Source organism: Salvelinus fontinalis, chromosome 12, assembly GCF_029448725.1.
Source record: "Salvelinus fontinalis isolate EN_2023a chromosome 12, ASM2944872v1, whole genome shotgun sequence".
Classification (NCBI taxonomy): Eukaryota; Metazoa; Chordata; class Actinopteri; order Salmoniformes; family Salmonidae; genus Salvelinus; species Salvelinus fontinalis.
Genome location: NC_074676.1, coordinates 39,813,904 through 39,837,790, shown reverse-complemented (window position 1 = coordinate 39,837,790; position 23,887 = coordinate 39,813,904). Strand labels below are relative to the sequence as shown.

At 42.5% G+C, this 23,887-nt stretch overlaps 2 protein-coding genes across 3 annotated transcripts in view; one reads left to right on the top strand and one right to left on the bottom strand.

The window, feature by feature from the left end:
* The window catches only part of LOC129867397 (elongation of very long chain fatty acids protein 1-like), a 32,102-nt gene extending 23,447 nt beyond the window's left edge, over positions 1–8,655 (bottom strand). Inside the window, exon 1 of the mRNA XM_055940768.1 lies at positions 8,557–8,655. The gene's annotated coding sequence lies outside the window, so the exon portion shown is untranslated. The remainder of the gene's footprint in view (positions 1–8,556) is intronic.
* Positions 8,656–10,070: 1,415 nt separating this feature from the next.
* On the top strand, positions 10,071–23,847 carry mob3c (MOB kinase activator 3C). 2 transcript variants are annotated; one of them, XM_055940766.1, is made up of 5 exons: positions 10,071–10,157; positions 11,053–11,253; positions 15,623–16,243; positions 19,712–19,914; positions 22,846–23,847. In XM_055940766.1, the coding sequence occupies exons 3-5, from the start codon at positions 15,826–15,828 to the stop codon at positions 22,873–22,875; spliced, it is 651 nt and encodes a 216-aa protein (XP_055796741.1). In that variant the 5' UTR covers positions 10,071–10,157; positions 11,053–11,253; positions 15,623–15,825; the 3' UTR covers positions 22,876–23,847. The 2 variants fall into 2 exon arrangements, with proteins under 2 accessions (XP_055796741.1, XP_055796740.1); XM_055940765.1 differs by having other exon boundaries at positions 10,117–10,252.
* Positions 23,848–23,887: the final 40 nt, after the last annotated feature.

The following is a 23,887-nucleotide window of genomic DNA, read 5'->3' as shown; positions in this document are numbered from 1 at the left end:
GACCTAAGACAGGGAATTTTTCTCCCTCATTTTGTCTGTCATAGTTGAAGTGTACCTATGATGAAAATTACAGGCCTCTCTCATCTTTTTAAGTGGGAGAACTTGCACAATTGGTGGATGACTAAATACTTTTCCCCCCCACTGTATATGGCATTTCTATTGTTTGATTTAGGCATATTTGTTTAATTTCGATGGTGGAGGGGGAGGGACTTCACCATGACGGTTTAACTTTCTAGTCTTTCAGCTCCTAGTAATGGATATTGTAAATCACAAATACCAGTATACTGTAAGGTTATTATTGCACTATCACTCCCCTCTAGTTATATAAATTACATGTATTGACTAATAACAGTGACAGAACGATCTACTTACTATGTTGATGCCAAAAATTGGTGTTTCCAGGCAGGGACAACCTATAAGGTCCCAGCACAGTGTCTCCACTGCGAGTCAACAGCTTATTTTAGCCTAACTTCAGCACCAGCCATTTTATTTGACAGGAAAGGGAAGTTGAAGCCAGGATGTGGTTTTATAACACCCCCAGCATGGTTCTGTATGAACTCGTTCCATACAAGAGGTTGTTCAGAAAAGTGGAACAAGTTCAATGTCACCACTCATTGAAATTAATGTTATATTCTGTTATTTTATGATTGTGCAATAAATCAGAAGCTTGCCTTTGCTCTTTCACCTCTATCTGTTTAAAAGCACATTTGTGTACATAAACAAAATAATTAAGCACCCCTTCTTTAACCCTATAGCATATTTCTGCACTAAAAATAACGTACCTTGAAATAAAATATTCACTTTTAAAAAGTACATTTCCATCTCTCATTCACTACTTGAGTAAACCACCAAAATGTTTACTCAACATTGCATTACCTTATCTAACTACTCCATCTATTGAATGAATCTTTGTCATACTACAACCCTAGTGAAAACATCACATATTTGACTACTGGGGGGGACAGAATCATCCAGCAAGCCAGCTGGATGGCACACTTGCTCTACAGAGAGAAGTGTCAGTCAGTAGTTTTCCAAGGTTGTGTAGGAGTACAGCCCCTGGTGACAGCTCTGTCAGCTTGGTCACCTACCTCAAACTAGGCTATTCCTGGCATTTGCCTTAAGATAATAACCAAGGGGTAGTACTGATTATTACTCCAACAACGTCATCCAAAAACACCATTCCACAATTATTACTGAAGTATTGTCACGCCCTGGCCTTAGTTATCTTTGTTTTCTTTATTATTTTAGTTAGGTCAGGGTGTGACATGGGGGATGTAGGCGTTTTTGTCATGTCTAGGGGTTTTGGATGTTTATGGGGTTTTGTCTAGTCTAGGTGTTTGTATGTCTATGGCTGCCTAGATTGGTTCTCAATTAGAGGCAGCTGTTTATTGTTGTCTCTGATTGGGAACCATATTTAGGCAGCCATATTCATTGGGTATATGGTGGGTGATTGTCTATGTGTTAGTTGCCTGTGTCTGCACTTTTCATATATAGCTTCACGTTCGTTTTGTTGTTTTGTAAGTTTGTTTAAGTGTTCTTCGTTTCATTAAATGAAAGAATGTATTCGTATCACGCTGCGCCTTGGTCCTTCTCTCTTCCTCCATACGACGAACGTGACAGAATCACCCACCAAAATCGGACCAAGCAGCGTGAAAGGAGGGAACAGCACTTTGTGGAGGAATGGACCCGGGAAAAGGATGAGTGGAGAACAACCTGGGAAGAGATAGACAGGTGGGCGTGCGATCCAGAGAAAGTGCCGGAGCCCGCCTGGGATTCGCTGGAGCAGTGCGAGGAGGGTTACAGGATAATGGAGTTGGAGAAAGGAGCACGACGGCGCGGTAGGAAGCCCGAGAGGAAACCCCAAAAATGTCTTGGGCGGGGGCACACGGGGAGTGTGGCGAGTTCAGTTAGGAGACCTGCACCAACTTCCCGTGCTTACCGTGAGGAGCCGAAGATGGAACCAGAGCCAGTCGGGGTGGAATTGGAGGTGAGCAACGGGAGTGAAACAGAGCCTGTGAAGGAATTAATGGGGAGTTTGGAGGAGAGTGAAATGAGGGAGCTGCTGTGTTGGTGCTTGAGGCACGACATCCACCCGACGGAGCGTGTTCGGGATTTGATGTTACCTGAGTCAGCTCTCCATAATCGTCCTGAGATGCGTGCTAACCGTCTGGTAATGACAGTGCCAGTCCCACACACCAGGCCTCCTGTGCACCTCCCTAGTCCTGCACCACCTGTGGCAGCCCCACATACTAGCTCTCCTGTGGCAGCCCCACGTACTAGCTCTCCTGTGGCAGCCCCACGTACTAGCTCTCCTGTGGCAGCCCCACGCAACAGCTCTCCTGTGGCAGCCCCACGCAACAGCTCTCCTGTGGCAGCCCCTCGTACCAGTCCTCCAGTGCCGGCGCCACGAACCAGTCCTCCAGTGCCGGCGCCACGAACCAGGCCTCCAGTTCCAGCACCCCGCACTCGCCTTGAGGTGTGTGTCCCCAGCCCAGTACCACCAGTGCCAACACCACGCACCAGGCCTCCTGTGCGTCTCCAGAGCCCTGTACGCCCTGTTCCTCCTCCCCGCACTAGCCCTGAGGTGCGTGTCCCCAGCCCGGTACCACCAGTTCCGGCACCACGCACCAGGTCTACTGTGCGTCTCCAGGGTCCAGTACTCCCTGTTACTGCTCCTCGCACTCGCCCTGAGGTGCGTGTTCCCAGCCCGGTACCACTAGTTCCGGCACCACGCACTAGGCCTACAGTGCGCCTCGGCAAGCCTGAGCCGCCCGTCTGTCCAGCGCCGCCTGAGCCGCCCGTCTGTCCAGCGCCTCCTGAACCGCCCGTCTTTCCAAAGCCGCCTGAGCCGCCCGTCTGTCCAAAGCCGCCTGAGCCGCCCGTCTGTCCTGAGCCGCCCGTCTGTCCTGAGCCGCCCGTCTGTCCTGAGCCGCCAGAGCCGCCCGTCAGTCAGGAGCCCCCAGTCAGTCAGGAGCCGCCAGAGCTGCCCGCCAGTCAGGAGCCGCCCGCCAGTCAGGAGCCGCCCGCCAGTCAGGAGCCGCCCGCCAGTCAGGAGCCGCCCGCGCCGCCCGCCAGTCATGAGCTGCCCCTCAGTCATGAGCTACCCCTCAGTCCAGAGGCGCCCCTCAGTCCAGAGGCGCCCCTCAGTCCAGAGGCGCCCCTCAGTCCAGTGGGGTCATTTAGGAGGGTCGTCGTTCCTAGGAGGCCTCCAAAGCGGGGAATGACTATGGTGGAGTGGGGTCCACGTCCCCTACCCGAGCTGCCGCCGTAAGAAGGCCCACTCGGACCCTCCCCTTGTGTCAGGTGTTGTGGTCTGAGTCCGAACCTTTGGGGGGGGGGGGGGGGTTTGGGGGGGGGGGGGTACTGTCACGCCCTGGCCTTAGTCATCTTTGTTTTCTTTATTATTTTAGTTAGGTCAGGGTGTGACATGGGGGATGTAGGTGTTTTTGTCATGTCTAGGGGTTTTGGATGTTTATGGGGTTTTGTCTAGTCTAGGTGTTTGTATGTCTATGGCTGCCTAGATTGGTTCTCAATTAGAGGCAGCTGTTTATCATTGTCTCTGATTGGGAACCATATTTAGGCAGCCATATTCATTGGGTATATGGTGGGTGATTGTCTATGTGTTAGTTGCCTGTGTCTGCACTTTTCATATATAGCGTCATGTTCGTTTTGTAAGTTTGTTTAAGTGTTCTTCGTTTCATTAAATGAAAGAATGTATTCGTATCACGCTGCGCCTTGGTCCTCTCTTCCTCCATACGACGAACGTGACAAGTATATCTTATCAGAACTGGTTTCAACATAGGATAACATTACCTGCTTCAGATGACACTTGAAAAAGTGCTCATTACAGAATTATAACTGTTCCAAACAATCAGATCCATATGAAACCTGGCTCGAGGATGTTACTACCCTCTAAAGGTGGGAACAGGGAGGAGGGGTAGAGGGTCTGAGTCACTGGTCAGGATAAATATTTGCAGGTATTTCTCCCTCATCACAACACTAAAACATGTGAATCTTTCTTTACAACTGTCAGCATTATAACTTTTGGTATCAAAGTGGGACTGTGTGTGTAGGGTTGACACACATTCCAAAAACACCTTCCTCTTTTAACTTCTGTATGGGTGGTCACACAAGGTCACCACTTCCCTTCTGATAAATAGAAAGGGAATTTTTAAAACTTATCTCCGCACTTGAAAAAAGGAACTACGCTCTGGGCACAGATGTCAGTTCAACATCAACATTTTGATTTACATTTATTTACATTTGGTTGCGTTGTCAACTATTGTGAATTCAATGTGAAATCAATTAAACATTTCACCACGTCATTGGATTTAGGTTAAAAGTTAAGTGAAAAACAAAATGCCCTTACGTTGATGATTTTTTCCCACATTGATTCAATGTCATATTTCTGATTTTTGGGGTTGAAATGGCCTGGAAAAAATGTTGATTCAACCAGTTTTTGCCCATTGGGTAGTTACTCATTTGCCAGATAAAGGGTTCAACTGACACAGGCTTTCTCAATTCATCTTTCCTCAATTCCTCACATCCTCACCTGTTCTATCACATTGGAGGAGGTCCAAGGTTCCTCCCCCCTCACGTGGTTAAAAGGTAACATCCTGAAGTCAGATTTTACATAATAAGCATGAAAAACACCTAGAATCTCACTGCCTTTAGACTGCCAATATCTACTTATCACAAGCCGTTCCTTCATTACAAAAGGGTTCTTCGGTTTTCCCCATACGATAACTCTTTTTAGTTCCAAGTAGAACTCTTTTTGGTTCCAGGTATAATCCTTATGGGTTCCATGTAAAACCCTATGGGAAGGGTTCTACCTGGAACTGGAACCAAAAGGGTTCTACCGTGAACCAAAATGGTTCTTCAAAGGGTTCTCCTTTGGGGACAGCCGAAGAACCCTTTTAAGTTCTTTTAAGTTAAATTAGATGGCATCTTTTTTTCTAAGCATGTAGAACAAAAGCGGTACCTGCTGCTTGCTGACTCGGTAGCCACGAACCTAGTGATTCTACTTGTAGAATTGCAATGCTTGCCAACAACTTGACATTGAGACAATCAGACATCAACTTCATATGTAATGTAGGCTATGGGATAGGAGCTAGCTAAGTGCACAGACGCAATGCACACAACATTAAATACGTCCTCCAAGCTAGCTAATCACAGCAGCTAGTATTGACATTATAACTAAATCATAATGGATTAGCTAGTTTCCATGAAACAGCTGCCTGTGTTAGCTGCCGAGTTAGCAAAGGACACTGCACTAGCTAGGTTGTGCTAGCTAGCGAATATGCTAACCTTAACTAGCTTGCTAAACATTTGGCTATGAGCTGGAACTTGCAGTATAGAATTATGGAGAGTGAATGAAATTGTTTCTTCGTCATCTTTCTAGGTAGTTAACTGAGGCCATCTGGCTAGTATACAGGTCGCAGTTTGAAATGAGACCTTGTTCTCAAGTGGCCTACCTGGTTAAATAAAGGTGAAATAAAAATAAAATCAACAAGGGCTTTATACAAAATAGCGCAGCTAGCTTGGAATCAAGACCATAAGCAACACACACAGACATGCAATGCCAAACAACGCTACTGCCACCTTCTGGTTTGGAGTATTTTAACAAGGCTCAGGCGCTGACTGCTTCCAAGGTCTTTGCTGTGTGAACACAAAAGAGATTGACTGCCGACACTGTTCAGAGGTGCTAAGTGCTGTCGGCAGGCAAACGTTTGACAATCCTACTGGTGCATCTGAGCTTTTAGTGTAGAGCAGGTCTCACAGACAGTCTTGTATAATCCTGCTCTATGTAGATTATGCAATGTATGGAATGACAGCATCCATAATGTCTGTGAGGAATGCATTGCCTATTATAAAAATAACTTCCACACACTAATAAGCGCCCCATATCAAATAAATAAATTAATCCATTGAACGCTTATGGTAAACCTAGAATGAGTTGCTCTGGGAAATGATGTTGATGTTCGATCCAGCTGCAGATTTCTTGGCAGTCTGAGGTGACTAAACATTCCACAGAGTACAGTGTACGTGAAAGATGGTCCGCAAAAGTCTTATGGGAAAAAAAGTATTCTTTAGTGCCTTCTATCAACTCAATGTGCTGAGGCAAAGTAAGTGATTTCCTTTTAGCGATCATGAGGCTCCTCCTAAGGACACAAGCAAATGCCTTAATCTGATGGGAGAGTAGAGCAATTGGCCAACTCTTATGAGGAACAAGTTAAGCCATTGTCCTCTCTTTATTAGACCGCTGCTCCTGCGTGGCGCAGCAGTCTAAGGGAGCAGCGGTCTAAGGCAATGCATCTCAGTGCTAGAGGCATCACTATAGATCCTGGTTCAATTCCAGGCTGTATCACAACCGGCCGTGATTGGGAGTCCCATAGGGCGGAGCACAATTGGCCCAGCGTCATCTGGGTTTGGTTGGGGTAGGCGGTCATTATAAATAAGAATTTCTTCTTAAATGACTTGCCTAGTTAAATACATTTTTAAAATTACTAGATGGCTGAGTGGAAAATGACATGGGAGAAGGAAAGGTAAAGGAGATACCTAGTTAGTTGTACAACTGAATGCATTGTGCGGAAAACACATTTCAGTTTTTAACCCAACCCCTCTGAATCAGAGGCCTTAAATTGCCTTAAATTGACATCCACTGCCTTGCTCAGGGGCAGAACAACATATTTTTACCTTGTCAGCTCTGGGATTCGATCCAGCAACCTTTCGGACACCAGTCTTTTGCTTGATGGACAATCAAGCAATGAGCAAGAGCATAAAATGATGACCCAAAGCATTCTAATCAGTCCAGTCTGGGTCTTCCTTCCCTATACTGTAGGTTTCACAGACAGATTAACCCCAGTCCTGAACTAAAAAGCCTATATTTTATTTTGGGGCTTAAATCGGTGTCCGGGAATCCGGCTGAAAATGTTCTGACACATCTGACGCAATCGCTTTGCGCAATTAGCCTCGAGACAAGGTTATCTCTTTATGCAGCAGCCGTTGACACTCATCGGACGATAGAAACATGATGCATACTGTGTGTAAACAGTGACACCACTCCATTAAGATCATAATATTCACATTAGCATCAGAAAACAAACAGGGCCAGTCACCTTGCGGCAGTATCCCACACGCTATTAAAATATTTGGCTATAGTTTCAAACCGTTGCCTCAATGGTCCGAAACATTTACATGTCAAAGAAATATCCTTGTGATGTGAGAGAGATAACAATCCTCCATAATCAACATACATGGACGTAACCATTAACAATGGAACAAATCATTTATCTACACTACCATTGAAGAGTTGAATACACAGAATAATCATTATTGTTGATAAGCTGATAGCTGGCATCAGTGTGTATTGTGACAGCGATAGTATCCTTCTATCCTTCGACAAAAAGAGAGCAATGGAAAGTGAGAGGAGCCTTCATGGGAAAGTGGAATGCTTTGCAACAGAAGCCCAAGGGCAAGTTGGTTTGCCCTGGCACTTACAGGAGCAATGTGTTCAGTTCAGACTGCAGATTCTCCACACTTGGTTGAGTTGATAACCAAACACAATTCAATATCACTAAATATATCTTTTAAATGAGCTTGAAACCAGAGCTTGAAACCCTAGGCCTCTTGTATTGTCCATTTTTTGTTTTACTCTGGGTTGAATTGAAACGATAGCTATTGTTGAATTTGAAAATGACCAATAGTATTGTCACATTTAATTTGCTCTGTTATTAAACCCAACCGTTGGAATGACTTCAATAGCAGCAGTGAACTTATTTAGGTTTTAAGTGAAGATATCTCAAAAACCCGTCAGTCATTCTCACTATAGCACATTGTTAATAGGCAGTGACAAATAGCATTGCTAAGTAGGGCTGGGCTTGGTTAAAACCCTGGATGGGAAACTGAAGGGTAGATGTAGATAGATACATTTTCCAGTAGGAAATGCTGCTCTGCTTATATATTTTTTCCTTCTGGTAAGTGGAGTCAAAGGTCTGACATTGTTTTAAAGGTAAAACTCAACATATATTATACAAGGTTTATCTCTGTTCAAATTTGGTTACCATGATGACGTAATCCTATGGCTGAAATTTTACACTCCAATCAACCGTTTACGTTGATGACTTTTTTCAAATCCAATGTATTTCCCACGTAGATTCCACGTCACAATACGTTCACAAATTACGTTGAGACGTTGATTCAAACACTTTGTAGCCAATGCGCGCAGTGATGTTGACAATAAAACGGTCAACGTTGTAGGAAATAGGGTCTGCATAGCCACATGACGCAGATACAAAAATAAAATGTGTAACTTCACTGACAAAGTTTATCAAGTTAAGTGGTTTTCAAATCCCCTACCATAACTAATCATATGCATGGTAATATAATAGGCGACTACAGTGACAGCCAACAATTAGCATATACTGTAGATTGCCTGCAGCCAAATAGGTTACCTGTTTTACAATAGTTAAACTAGAAAAATAAGTTTAATTCCCAAATGAATTTTATACAGAACAGCTAGTATGCTATAATTAGTGAAATAAAAGTGTTACCCACCTGGAACAAAGTGGTGGAGAGCGTGAGGAGTTAGAAGAAAGAACCGTTAAAACAAGTGGTGTGGTGTGTCCTCCTTCAGGGCTGAGTTCAGTACGAAAAAAAGGTAACGCAATGTTCAATTAAACGGAAACGAAGTTTAAAAAAGGGGTTGGGGAACCCTGTCAGCATGGCCGCTTCGCTATAAATGTCACTCATTTCTTCAAGCCACACCCCGCCACACCCACCAAACGTATTCAGTCTGTTCAAGAACTCTGAAGAACGTTCCGTTCAGCAGAAGCCGTTAGGCAACGTAGCGAACGTTTAATCAAACTGAACGCAACCCTCGTAAAAACGATTTTACCGCACTCCCTTTTTTGATGAAACAGGAAAGGGTGGGCGGTTAAAGGAAAAGGTGGAGTCTTTTTTCAGTCGAACTAGTTTAGACCCGTACCAATGTGCATGCTGAGACTGATCAGGACATTGATTGTCTGCCCAAACTGAGAAGAAAAAAAAAATATATATATATATATTTTTTTTTTTAACATACACTCAAAAACCTGTTTTAATGATCTCCTAAACTAACCCATCACTTATAGGCCACCCAATGTACCATTTATTACACCGCTTTAGGCCTACAGTCCCGTCTGAAAGCTGTGGCTTTCAGATGGCTACAATTACACTATTGACATATTTTGACAGTTGACACCGTAGCCTACTGTAAGGGGTACAATTTAGTTATATCCCAGTGATCCTAATCACATACAGTTAAAGCTTGGCCTTGCACACATTTTTTAGAAATCGAACATGAATTTCATCATTGATTATTGGCAATTACTTATTTTATGTGGGACTTCTTTTTAAGCTCTGGATTTCAAGAGGGACTTCTCTCATTTCTGAGCCCTTGGAAGCAAGATATGTAGCTGATGACATCCTGTGGATGTTATGGATCCCTGCAGGGGGCCCTTCACCTGTAATTCCCTAAACATCTCTTCAATGCAGCTGTGAGATACAGAACTCATCATTTAGTAATATACACTTTGATTAACAATGTTCAACATTATTTGATTTAGTAGAGGTTTATTTTTATTAAATAGGCTGTACACATTTCGCGGATGTTATCGCAGGTGCAGCGAAATGCTTGTTTCTACCTCTAACAATGCGGTAATACCTAACAATACACACAAATGAAGAAGAAAATGAATATATATATGTCCGATCGTGCAGGAATATAAATGTACAGTTGTGTCAAGTTGGCTTTGGGTGGTGGACCATTCTTCATACACACGGAAATGTGTGTGACAGTTCTTGACACAAACCGTGCGCCTGGCACCTACTACCATATCCCGTAGAGACCTGTGGATGGGCATATAGTCCGTATGTATAGTCTGTGAGAGAGCTGTAGTTGTTAGCCAATTAACAGTCTTATGGCCTGGGGATAGAAGCTGTTTAGGAGTCTGTTGGTCTGAGCCTTGATGCACCGGTCCCGCCTGCCGGATGGGAGTGTAGTCGGTTTGGCTACTTTTCTGCGTTGTAGTCTGCTGTATTTGTAACGAACAGGTCTATGGACAGTAGTTGTCTTTTATTTATCTGGATTGGATGGAATACATGCAATGCACTGAATGGTGAGCTTCTCAATGCTGCACACCTAACGTGAGGAAAAGTAATGCAAACAAGTACCTGCACGAGGGAAGTTACATTACAGACAGCCTGCTAGCATGTAAGTTAACTAACGTTAGCTAGCCTAAAATTGCACCACTTCGTAGAAAACTCTTTCCGCAGAATATTTCATCAGAAACGGTTGGCTAGCAACACAACACTATTGAAATACATTATATCACAATTATATGAAGTTTTACTACTTCTAAACATTTATAACATATGCATTTACACATACCTCTCCTCAGTAGAATCAAAACATACTGAGAGGGAACTCCTGCGTCTGACTTGAAGGTACTACAGGCCAGAGCAATATACCACAGAGCAATCGATACACTCACAATCTATGGTAATGAAAGCTAATGAAAGGATTTAGGTAAAATACACAAGGCAATATTAAAACTCGTTACAGGAGCATGGAGAACAGTCCAGGTCTCCTGTAGCTCGAGTCAAAAAAAAATTGTAGATTTGTGACGCTTGATTGTGTATGTTGCACCAGACAATACATTTATGCAAGTCAAAATTGATGGATTTGGTTACATCTTGACAATGAAATAGAAATGATATCAGGTTGAGGTTTATTGGGATGAATCTTGTCCTGAAGCAGAGCTGAGCGGTTTGAGAGGAGTGGAAGAGAGGGCCAGGTGGCTTCTTCCCGCCCCTATAGTACAGGAACCTCCTCTGTTGATTTGTAGGTCTTCCATTCACACACACACACACACACACACATACACACACACACACACACAGAGAGAGAGATACAGCAGGGTCCTAGCAGACAAAGTCAGGATGTGACATCACTCACAGGAAGAGAAGCCAAACAACTTTTTTTCTGCTTTTTTTGTCTGCGCTGCTGTGTAGCTGGCTGCTGAGTGAAGTTGGAGCCTCAAGGTCTGTTGGTGGCTGGGAAGGAGAGAGTCTCCATAGGATCCGGAGAGGGACAGATCTGCCTGGATCGTTGTCCAGAGGGAATTAAAGTAAAGGGGGCTGACCACGGAACTCTCCTTGGCCATCCAAAGACTCCCCACATCATTCCAAGCAATCCACACGGACCCCGACCAGGTACTGTGGGGAAACTTTTCCCCTTTCTTTTTATCTCTCACGCTCTTTCTCTTTGTTCCATATGACTAGATCTTACTGAATTTGTTCCTGTGCATTAGCTACTGTTTTCTCTCTCCCACATACAGTATTTTTGTAGGACCTTGAAAGAGCTATTGTTATTCTCCAGTGTCAGAAGGAAATTCCATGGAAAATCAGTAAAGTATGCAGGGTGCATAGCGGACCTGGTCCACCGTCCCACATACATGATCAGACATGCACCAGTCTGTAACTGGAGAGGCATGAAGTCACTGAGAAGCAGTGAGGTCATAATCAAAAAAAAAAGGAGGCATATCCCCTATCCCTTGGCCTATATAGACATTTATTTTATGTGCACTGTCACTGTTATTAAATGACTCTGAGGTTTACTGCCCATGACTGGTATTCACATTTGTGGGACTGCTATGGATTTAGACTTAGATACCAAAACTAAGGGAGTGTAGTGGCCATCATCAAGTCAGTTACCTATCCAGTTGTGGCACCAGCTCCTTCTGTCATATGGTCATTCCCCAAGTGAATACCCAATGCCTCTAATGGAAATGATCCACTAGAGATAATAGATGTGAAGTACTGAGGAAGAGGAAGATCCTGTTCACACCACACATACTGTGTAACAAACACCATACAGATGTGGAGGAAGCTGTCCAGAAGAAGAATGACAGTCATACTTTAGGCCTACTGTTCTGAGTAGTGAGAGCTGAAGCTCTTTGTCAAGTTTCTGCTACAATCTGAGAGCAAAACTACAGTAAAATTACACTAAACCAGGTGGAATTCAACATTTCTACTTTGTCTCATTCTGGATTACTTTGTAAAGTTCAGGCTCAGAGCACACAAATATGCTTGACTTACACTGAGTGGACAAAACATTAGGAACACCTTCATAATATTGAGTTGCATCCCCCTTTGCCCTCAGAACAGCCTCAATTAGTCGGGGCATGGACTACAATGTGTCAAAAGTGATCCACATGGATGCTGGCCCATGTTGACGCAAATGCTTCCCAGTTCCCACATTTGTGTTAAGTTGGCTGGATGTCCTTTGGATGGTGGACTATTCTTGATACACATGGAAAACTGTTGAGTGTGGAAAAACCCAGCAGCGTTGCAGTTCTTGACACACTCAAACCGGTGTGCCTGCCACCTACTACCATACCCTGTTCAAAGGCACTTCAATCTTTTGTCTTTCCCATTCACCCTCTGAATGGCGTACATACACAATCCATGTCTCAATTGTCTCAAGGCTTAAAAATCCTTCTTTAACCGTCTCTTCCCCTTCATCTACTCTGATTGAAGTGGATTTAACAGGTGACGTCAATGGCATTATACCTTTCACCTGGATTCACCTGGGCAGTCTATTTCTATGTTCCTAATGTTTTGTACACTCGGTGTATATACTGTAAAAACAGAAACTGGTGCTCAGTTCAACCACACAAGCTGCCCAATAACAAACCCAGGAAGTGTTGAGAGCTGCTGTGTGAAACGGGACGTGGGACATAAATGCGGATATAGTCACATCACCACCAGACATTGTCATTTAGAATGGATGAAAGGAGCAACAGCAGATTCAAAACTATTCTCGAACATCACACTGTTTGTATTTTATTCAGTATACCTTTTGAAACCATATCTGTATGACTTCTTGAGAGCTGTAATTTTGGCTTGACTTCTCAGAGCTCTCCGCATGAAACTCCGTCATGGAAACTAACTCAGTAAAGAAAAGTAAACCTTCTAAACCATGGAGCCAAGAAGCTAGATACTCAGTGGGCTACCACTGACCTGCACTGAACTCCTTCTATAATTCAGAAAGGCAGAGTTGCTGTGTTTTGTTTGAGAGTTCTCCGTAAGATCTGATCCACAGTCAGTTCAGGACTATTAACACACCACACCACTCTTCTCTATGGAGGACATGATTGATACTCTAGGTATTCTGATGACTCATCCTCTAAATTACTCCCCTTACCTTTTTCCTCCCTCCTTTTTAGTCTGCCGTTTGGCCTATCATACTGAGATTCTAATATTGATATTAACCTTAATGATCAACAAGTAATTTAGTGTAATAAACAGGCAGGTCTGGAGGACCCACTTTTCATCCCATTGACCCCCAGATGACCAGATGATGGTGACTTTCCCTCTGTGTAACATTGACTGTCTGAAAGGGAAATGGCAAACCCATTCAGGCTGTTTGATCCTTAATCAGCCCAGGACACTGCAAAATGATGTCTCTGAGACTGTTGCAGTATGTATACTGTGTTCCGGTCTGTTCATCCCTATAGCCAGCCGAGCAGCTTTCTCCATAACATCCTCAGTCAATTTGTCCATGTTCCACCTCTGTCAATATTGTATCAAATCACATTTTATTTGTCACGTACACAGTTTACAGCAGGTATAAAAGGTGCAGATCAGGTATCATGTCAATAGTAAAGGTGCTAAACAACTCAAGGTGCTGCATTTGAATTGATTTTCTCCATTGGAGTCATATGGCCAGTTAGAGTAAATGTTTCTGTTGAGCGTGTGGATAGAAGATACGTCTGAATGTTTCACGTACAGATTACTTAAAGAACAGCTGACTTCCCAGTACTACCCAAAATGTCTTAGTGAAGTGCACCATGCCATTAATTAAGTCAAATACCCTTGATTATATCCCTCTGATCGGATTTCAGTATTAGATCATGCTGGAATCAATGAAATTAATTAAATGTTATTTTTGTGTCAAATCACCAGTTGGCAACCCATCCCTTATGGGATTAATTGGCACATAAACAAACATTACAATAATTCACTATGGTAATTAAATTATCATTCTTCTGGTGTTCTCTACTTTGCGTATCACATTAAGAGTGAAAAAAAAGGTAAAAATCAATACATAATAGTAAATAAGATTATCCAAACTATAATTACATCCCTAGAGCAGTAAAATAATTATTGAGATAAACTTTTGTTATTGACCAAATACTTATTTTCCACCATAATTTGCAAATAAATTCATAAAAAATCCTACAATGTGATTTTCTGGATTTTTTTTCTCATTTTGTCTGTCATAGTTGAAGTGTACCTATGATGAAAATTACAGGCCTCTCTCATCTTTTTAAGTGGGAGAACTTGCACAATTGGTGGCTGACTAAATACTTTTTTGCCCCACTGTACATACATAACTTTTGACCACAGCCCTTTATACAGTTGAAGTCGGAAGTTTACATACACTTAGGTTGGAGTCATTAAAACTCGTTTTTCAACCACTCCACAAGTTTATTGTTAACAAACTATAGTTTTGGCAAGTCGGTTAGGACATCTACTTTTTGCATGACACAAGTCATTTTTCCAACAATTATTTACAGACAGATTATTTCACTTATAATTCACTGAATCACAATTCTAGTGGGTCAGACGTTTACATACGCTAAGTTGACTGTGCTTTTAAACAGCTTGGAAATTTTCTGAAAATTATGTCATGGCTTTAGAAGCTTCTGATAGGCTAATTGACATCATTTGAGTCAATTGGAGGTGTACCTGTGGATGTATTTCAAGGCCTTACTTTTTGGAGAAATGTCCTCTGGTTGGATAAAACAAAAATAGAACTGTTTGGCCATAATGACCATCGTTATGTTTGGAGGAAAAAGAGTGATGCTTGCAAGCTGAAGAACACCATCCCAACCGTGAAATACAGGGGTGGCAGCATCATGTTGTGGGGGTGCTTTCCTGCAGGAGGGACTGGTGCACTTCACTAAATAGATGGCATCATGAGGTAGGAAAATTGTGGATATATTGAAGCCACTTGCCAAAAATATAGTTTGCTAACAAGAAATTTGTAGAGTGGTTGAAAAATGAGTTTTGATGACTCCAACGTAAGTGTATGTAAACTACTGACTTCAACTGTACATACATACATACATACATACATACATACATACATACATACATACATACATACATACATACATACATACATACATAAAAGGACCTATTTCAAGGGCCAGGTGGTTGTCAGTATTGTAACCTTCAACTTATTTTACATAGCAGCCACCAGAAATGAATGCCGCGAATGGATTCTTGTACACTCCACTGTTGGTTTGTCCTCATATTTGGGGTCATATTTTATATTCAGAGCAGTTCCACAATCACAACATGCTTTGCTTATCAAGTCCTTCAAGCTATTTCCTTTGTAAACAAGCTGACAATACTGTTTATTATTTGCTGATTTAGTTTGCTGATTTCTATCATGTTGCCTAATTTGCAGGCATGATAGTATTGTGGTACTTTGTTTGCAGGCATGATATAATGGGGGTAGAAGCCTTTCTAACTTCTCATGACCTTTCTTGTTGTTTTCTCCATTTTTCAGAGAAATGTCCCTGCATTCCCAACCGTCCCCAATGTAGAGGTCACTGCCCTCAGAACTCCTCAGAGAACACCTTAACCTGAACAAACTTATGTTCGTGAAACCTGTCCAATCACCTCTCAGGAACCCCCTCCCCCCGCCCCACACACACACACACACACTGTCCATTAGGCCCACACATCAACATAGAGTCCACCATTAAGACAATGGCGCTCTGTCTCGGACAAGTCTTCAGCAAAGACAAAACGTTCAGGCCTCGGAAGCGCTTCGAGCCTGGGACCCAGCGCTTTGAACTATACAAGAAGGCCCAGGCCTCTCTGAAGTCCGGCCTGGACCTGAGGAAAGTGGTCCAGCTTCCTGAAGGAGAGAACATCAATGACTGGATCGCCGTGCATGTGGTGGACTTCTTCAACCGCATCAACCTAATCTACGGCACGGTCAGCGAGTTCTGCACCGAGCGCACCTGCCCCATCATGTCTGGGGGCCTGCGCTATGAGTACCGGTGGCAGGACGGAGACGACTACAAGAAGCCCACCAAGCTGCCTGCCTTGAAGTACATGAACCTGCTGATGGACTGGATTGAGACCAACATCAACAATGAGGACATCTTCCCCACAAGAGTAGGTGTGTGAGGACCTCATACTAAACCCTGAGGGACTCCTCTGTAGGGGGACTGTCTTTGAAGTTAGAGTTGAATCTATGGGGTGTGTGACTATGGAAGCTACTAGCTATATAATGGTGCTTCAGGGTGCAAAAGTATATTGATGTTCAGGAGACATTCTCAACTGTAATGGTCCTATAGAACGTCAATGTACAGAACATTTTACAGCAGTAATTAAATTGAAAGCTCTTTGATGTGGATGATAGTGAATGCATCTGTGATGTTGCATCATACTCCACCTTCTCTGACAATACCTTTAATGTATCTAGAAAGGTTCAAGGATAGGTTAATTATACAATGAGGGTGGCATTTAGAAGAAATTGAATGGGGTACTCTGAGTCTATTGTTCATTGTTAAAGGGTTGTCATCAACCTCTGTTTGGGGAGGGAGATTATCTAATGCAGTGGTTTCCCTTCAAACCTCCAGCTGCGTACCCCCTCTAGCACCAGAGTCAGCCTGCCACACACACACTATACGACACATTTATTAAACATAAGAGTGAGTGTGAGTTTTTGTCACAACCCGGCTCGTGGGAAGTGACTCTTATAGGACCAGGGCACAAATAATAATATTATAATATTCAATAATTTTGCTCTTTTATATAACCATCTTACATATAAAACCTTATTGTTCATCGAAAATTGTGAATAACTCACCACAGGTTAATGAGAAAGGTGTGCTTGAAAGGATGCGCATAACTCTGCAGTGTGGGGTTGTATTGGGGAGAGTCTCAGTCTTAAATCATTTTACACACACAGTCTGTGCTTGTATTTAGTTTTCATGCTAGTGAGGGCCGAGAATCCACTCTCACATAGGTACGTGGTTGCAAAGGGCATCAGTGTCTTTACAGCGAGATTTGCCAACGCAGGATACTCTGAGCGCAGCCCAATCCAGAAATCTGGCAGTGGCTTCTGTTTAAATTTTCACAGAACTGCTTTTTGCTATTTCGATGAGGTTCTCTTGTTCAGATATTGGTAAGTGGACTGGAAGTAGGGCATGAAAGGGATGACAAATCCAGTTGTTTGTGTTATCCATTTCGGGAAAGTGCCTGTGTAATTGCGCACCCAACTCACGCAGGTGCATCGCTATATCACATTTGACATTGTCCGTAAGCTTGAGTTAATTTGCACACAAAAAATCATACAATGATGGGAAGACCTATCTGTGGTCCTTGTTAATGCAGACAGAGAAGAGCTCCAACTTCTTAATCATATCCTCAATTTTGTCCCGCACATTGAATATAGTTGCGCAGAGTTCCTGTAATCTTAGATTCAGATCATTCAGACGAGAACATCAGCCAGATAGGCCAGACGTGTGAAAAACTTGTCATCATGCAAGCGGTCAGACAAGTTAAAATGATGGTCAGTAAAGGAAACTTTAAGCTCCTCTCTCAATTAAAAAAACGTGTCAATTACTTTGCCCCTTGATAACCAGTGCACTTCTTTCTGTATGTTGTAAAAGCGCTACATGGTCGTAGCCCATATCATTGCATAGTGCAGAAAATACACGAGAGTTCAGGGGCCTAGCTATATCCCTGTCCCGTTAGGCTAGGCTATGCTAGTCAGCTTTTTTGATGAGGATGCTCCCAGATCCGGGATGGGTATGAGGTAAAGGTTAACAAAGTTAACCATTTTCACTGCTGTGTCCAAAACGGCTTTCAAGTTGTCAGGCATTCCCTTGCCAGCAAGAGCCTCTCGGTGGATGCTGCAGTGTACCCAAGTGACGTCGGGAGCAAATGCTTGTATGCGCCTTACCACTCCACTGTGTCTCCCTGTCGTGGCTTTTGCGCCATCAGTACAGATACCAACACATCTTGACCAACAAATTTAATTTGATGTCACAAAGTTGTCCAGTACTTTAAAAATATCCTCTCCTGTTGTCCTGGTTTCCAGTGATTTGCAGAAAAGGATGTCTTCCTTAATTGAACCCCCATAAACGTAACGGACATATACAAGGAGCTGTGCCAGGCCCACCACGTCTGTTGACTCATCCAGCTGTAAAGCATAGAATTCACTGACTTGTATGCGAAGCAGTAATTGTTTCAAAACATCTCCTGCCATGTCATTGATGCGTCGTGAAACCGTGTTGTTTGATGAAGGCATTGTCTGTATAGTTTTTTGGGCCTTTTCCCCCAGCATTGTCCCAGCAGGAAGAATTAAGTCCTCCACAATAGTATAAGGCTTGCCTGTCCTAGCCACTCAGTACCTCACCGCTTATAGACCCTTCTTATTAATGGTATCTGTTGCTTTTATACATGTCTTACTACTCGAAAGTCGTCTTAATTCTTGCTTTAAAAAGTCCTGTGGCTTAATTTTCAAATTGGCATGTTTTGTTTCTAAATGTCTGCGGAAGAGTGAAGGTTTCATCGAGTTGTGAGATAGTACTTTTGCACATATAGCACACTGTGGCTGAGGGAAAGGCACTACTCCCAATATATGTGAACCCCAAATCAATGTAGTTCTCATCATATTTGCGCCTCTTCGATGGTCCAACGTCCCTGTCTGATGTCTTTCCCGGGTAAGGGGGCAGTAGCTCTTCGGCTGCATCAGATTCACAACTGTCAGTGTCCATACTAGCTGGGCTAACAACAAATGTAGAATTACTGATGCTGCATTGGATGTGCTCGTGGAAGCAGAATAACTTGTGTCATCGACAGGTGCAGGTGTCGTACTGCTGGTAGTAGCAGTACTACCAGTAGTTCTGGTACTGTATGTGTCTCTATGGACGCGGGCCTTACTTTTTTTAACCATTTATCAATTTCTGAGCAAACTGAATGAGCAGCAGCTACATATGGAACGTTAGTGGAATTCCTGCGAGAGAGCAATGTTAATGTGATTGGATGTTAATTATTTGACTAGGCTACCTGTATTTGACATTGTGTAGTTATTTTGCTGAAAACTAGATGGTTTATTTTTTTTAAATTGGCAGTGAAATGAGGCTACTCAGGCGAGGGGGAAAAAAACTCACCCAAATGTATAGCCCCAAAGGGTTGCACATTTCAGTAACTTTCCCCAGATTCCTCCATCCAGGATTTGAAAATGTGAAGAATTACTATTGTTTAAAAAAAAAATGTGAATGACATTTTTGTTTGACGTACCCCTGACGGTATTGCGCGTACCCTAGTTTGGGAATACCTGATGTAATGGATACTGATGTCCAGTGTGTGGGTTTAAATGATCTTCAATGGAAACTCATGTGATTTGTGTTTTAATCCTAGTTTAAAAAAAAAAAAAAGCAATTATCGAAAAATAATAGAACATAATTATGGAACATAATGATATTCTGAAAGTTACAAACAGGTTTTCATTCATGCATCCAGAGATGGTCTATAAAAGGAATTTAATGGGGTTGCAAAGGCTCAATGCTTAATTATAAGGTAACTAACTGTCCAGTGTTCCTCCTCATTAACTGCTCTATCCTTCTTGTTGTAGGTGTTCCTTTCCCTAAGAACTTCCAGCAGGTGTGTAAGAAGATTCTGAGCCGTCTTTTCCGGGTCTTTGTGCATGTCTACATCCACCACTTTGACAGCATCTGCAGCATGGGCGCCGAGGCTCACATCAATACCTGTTACAAACACTACTACTACTTCATCTCTGAGTTCAGCCTCATCGAGCACTCAGAACTGGAGCCCCTGGTGAGAGAGGAGGTGTGGTGGGGAGTAGGGTTGCACATTTCGGTAACTTTCCCAAAATTCCCTTTTTTTCTCAAATCCTGGTTGGAAGATTCCTCCATCCAGGATTTCTGGAAAACCAGCAAATTTGGTGAAAGTCACCTGGATTTTGCAACCCTAGGGGTGAGCTTACGATATTAACTCTGTTACACTTGGATGGGAGGTTTTTATTAATATACGTACAGTGCATTCGGAAAGTATTCAGACCCCCTTTTCCACATTTTGTTACGTTGCAGCCTTATTCTAAAATGGATTACATTTTTATTTTTCCTCATCAATCTACACAAAATACCCCATAATGTCAAAGCAAAAACAGGTTGTAGAAATTTTTGTAAATGTATAAAAAATTAAACACTGAAATATTACATTTACATAAGTATTCATATACTCAGTACTTTGTTGAAACACCTTTGGCAGCGATTACAGTCTCGAGTCTTCTTGGGTATGATGTTAAAACCTTGGTACATTATTTATTTGGGGAGTTTCTCCCATTCTTCTCTGCAGATCCTCTCAAGCTCTGTCAGGTTGGATGGGGAGTATCACTGCACAGCTATTTTCAGGTCTCTCCAGAGATGTTTGATCGGGTTCAAGTCCGGGCTCTAGCTAGGCCCCTCTAGGACATTCAGAGACTTGTCCCGCATCCACTCCTGCGTTGTCTTGGCTGTGTGCTTAGTGTCGTTGTCCTGTTGGAAGGTGAACCTTCGCCTTATTCTGAGGTACTGGGTGCTCTGGAGCAGGTTTTCATGAAGGATCTCTGTCTGTACTTTGCAACGTTCATCTTTCCCTCGATCCTGACTAGTCTTCCAGTCCCTTCCGCTGAAAAACATCCCCACAGCATGATGCTGCCACCACCATGTTTCATTGTAGGGATTGTGCCAGGTTTCCTCCAGACATGACACTTGGCATTCAGGCGAAAGAGTTCAATCTTGGTTTCATCAGACCAGAGAATCTTGTTTCTCATGGTCTGAGAGTCCTCTAGGTGCCTTTAGGCAAACTCCAAGCGGGCTGTCATGTGCCTTTTACTGAGGAGTGGATTCCGTCTGGCCACTCTACCATAAAGACCTGATTTGGTTTGGATTGAGTGCTGCAGAGGTGGTGGTCCTTCTGGAAGGTTCTCCCATCCCCACGGAGGATCTCTGGAGCTCTGCCAGAGTGACCATCGGGTTCTTGGTCACCTCCCTGTCCAAGGCCCTTCTCCCCTGATTGCTCAGTTTGGCCGGGCGGCCAGCTCTAGGAAGAGTCTTGGTGGTTCCAAACTACTTCCATTTAAGAGTGATGGAGGCCACTGTATTCTTGGGGACCTTCAATGCTGCAGAAATATTTTGGTATCCTTTCCCAGATCTGTGCCTCGACACAATCCTGTCTCGGAGCTCTACGACCAACTCCTTCGAGCTCATTGCTTGGTTTTTACTCTGACAAGAACTGTCAACTGTGGGACCTTTATATAGAGTGGTGTGTGCCTTTCCAAAGCATGTCCAATCTATAGAATTTACCACAGGTGGACTCCAATCAAGTTGTAGAAACATCTCAATGATGATCAATGGAAACAGGATGCACCTGAACTCAATTTGGTGTCTCATAACAAATGGTCTGAATACTTATGTAAAAAAGGTTTTTCTTTTATTTCCTTTTTTTTTATACATATGCAAACATTTCTAAAAACCTGTTTTCACTTTGTCATTATGGGGCTATTTGTGTAGATTGATGAGAGGAAAAAATATTTAATACATTTTAGAATGAGGCTGTAACATAACCAAATGTGGAATAAGGGAAGGTGTCTGAATACTTTCCGAATGCAGTGTAGTGCAGGGGGTGTCTGGATATTCATTTATGAAGGAATATCCTTCACATACTGTAGTGCAGTCATTCAGACTTAGATGGTCTAATTTTGCTGTAGTTCAATGAAGGAGGAGCTTTACTGTCATAAAACAGAAGCAGTGGATTGTCACTGTTATTTCACACCACAAGTGTGTCTGCTCAAACCACAACCTGGGCGATTATACAGAATCACTCTCTGGGCATAGAACATAATGACTAAATCACAGTCTAGTATAAGATAAGTATATAATAGCTGTTTGTCTTTAATTGTTCCCTTTGCCACAGTCATTGGAATTAGTGATGCACTACTTATTTCCCAAATTTGAATCATAAAAGGAAATTGTTAGTCTTTGTAAAAAAAATGTTTTTAAAGTTTGGTTTATATAACCATTATAAGTGAAATTGCAGTCTAGTCAGCCATACATAAGAATGATGTCACTTTCAAGTTGTTTTCTTTAGTGCAGCACTTCATTACATCTGAACCGATGAAGGTAGGAGCTCTGAGGTATACAATAAAAGTCCTCTGTTATCATCATTATGAAGTACAGATTCTACTTATAAATAACAATGAGACATTATGTCAACAATGCAATATGAGGGGAAATCTACCTTGTTAACATAAGACAGTGTGATGGATTGAGCATTTAGCTTTTCTGCTTTTGGTTGACTATAAGTCATCTGTTTTGCTAGTGGAAACAGCCGAATGAGTTCTCCTCAGATTATGGCTTTAGCCTATCCGTTAGGAAGTGATTTTAGCATCATCATACAGCATGTCAGCATAGGCATGTAGTTCTGTCTGTCACCTCAAATTAACAGGGCAATCTGGGATTGGTACATCCATTTTTGGACTTCATGATAGACAGTGATTCTTGGAGAATATGTCTTACCAAAACAGGGATGAGTGAACGCTTTGTTTTTGTTTTCCCAGATGGCCCTTTAATCGTAGGCCTGTTCTATGAGAAAGCTTTGTAATAACCATTCCTATGTCTTGTTTTTGCAGCAAGGTAGGCATATAATGCAATTATTTGTCAATATCATGTTAATCCACCAACTCTACTCTCTCTTCTCTACCCTCAGAGGGCAATGACAGAGAAGATCTGTAACTAAACCACTTGGAAAATGGTGTTTACATCATTTCAGCATTCCCTGTGGCCTTCAAGAGACCCACAGCTTCAATACAACCAAACAGTCTAACTAAAGGAATGGATTTTGAGTGGATTTGAAGAACTAAAGTGTTATCCATCCCAAGCATTACAACGTTTGTTCATAAAGTGACATTTTCAGCCAATAGTCTATATGTTTTATGAAAAAGGACTGTTCTGCTTCCTATAGTGCTGTGACATGATGTAGCACTCCAGTCTTCTGAGCTTTATTGTAATTTTTGTCATTTTTAGTAATAACTATTCTAGTTCTGTTTTATTAAGCATGTATAGTTCTTTACATCATCAACTTTGGACATGTTTGCGGCTTTGAGGTGTTTGAGACATTTTGTAATGGATGGAAGGTCACAACCATAGAGATAGATAGAGGACTCATCTTTGTATCTGTGCAATTATAGAGTCTGTGACAGAATGGGCATTGAGGCATGGGCATTGACAGCATGGGTATCTTCATTTTGAAGTAGTACATTTTCTTCTTCGCAATTGGGTGATTCCTCCTGATGACCTGATTGGACATAACTCCAACAGGGTCACGAGGAGGGATTAACCATTGAAGTTGGAAGTCCAGCCCAGTTGACCCCATTAAAATGGTGGAAGCTCTCAATGGAGCTGCCCATGCTAATACGGCCTTTTGGCCACTAGAGGCCTCTATCATTCTCTATGGTCACAACACAAGACCTGTCTCCAGTGTTTTGCATTTTTGTGACAAATATGTGTTGAATGTGTCCTAGCCAGACAACTTAAAAAACATACATTGTGTGATGTGTCCAGGGATGTACAGATTGACAAGTATGGACTCATACTGTGAATTACTGACTTCATTTTAATTTACACAAAACCAGTTTAAACCTTACTCTGTGAGACTGATCTGATGTGTAACTGATTCAATTTCCAAGTATTAAGAGCCTCTTTTACCCTTCCAGGCCTCTCCTGTTGAGTTAATTGTGTTCATTTTTGAG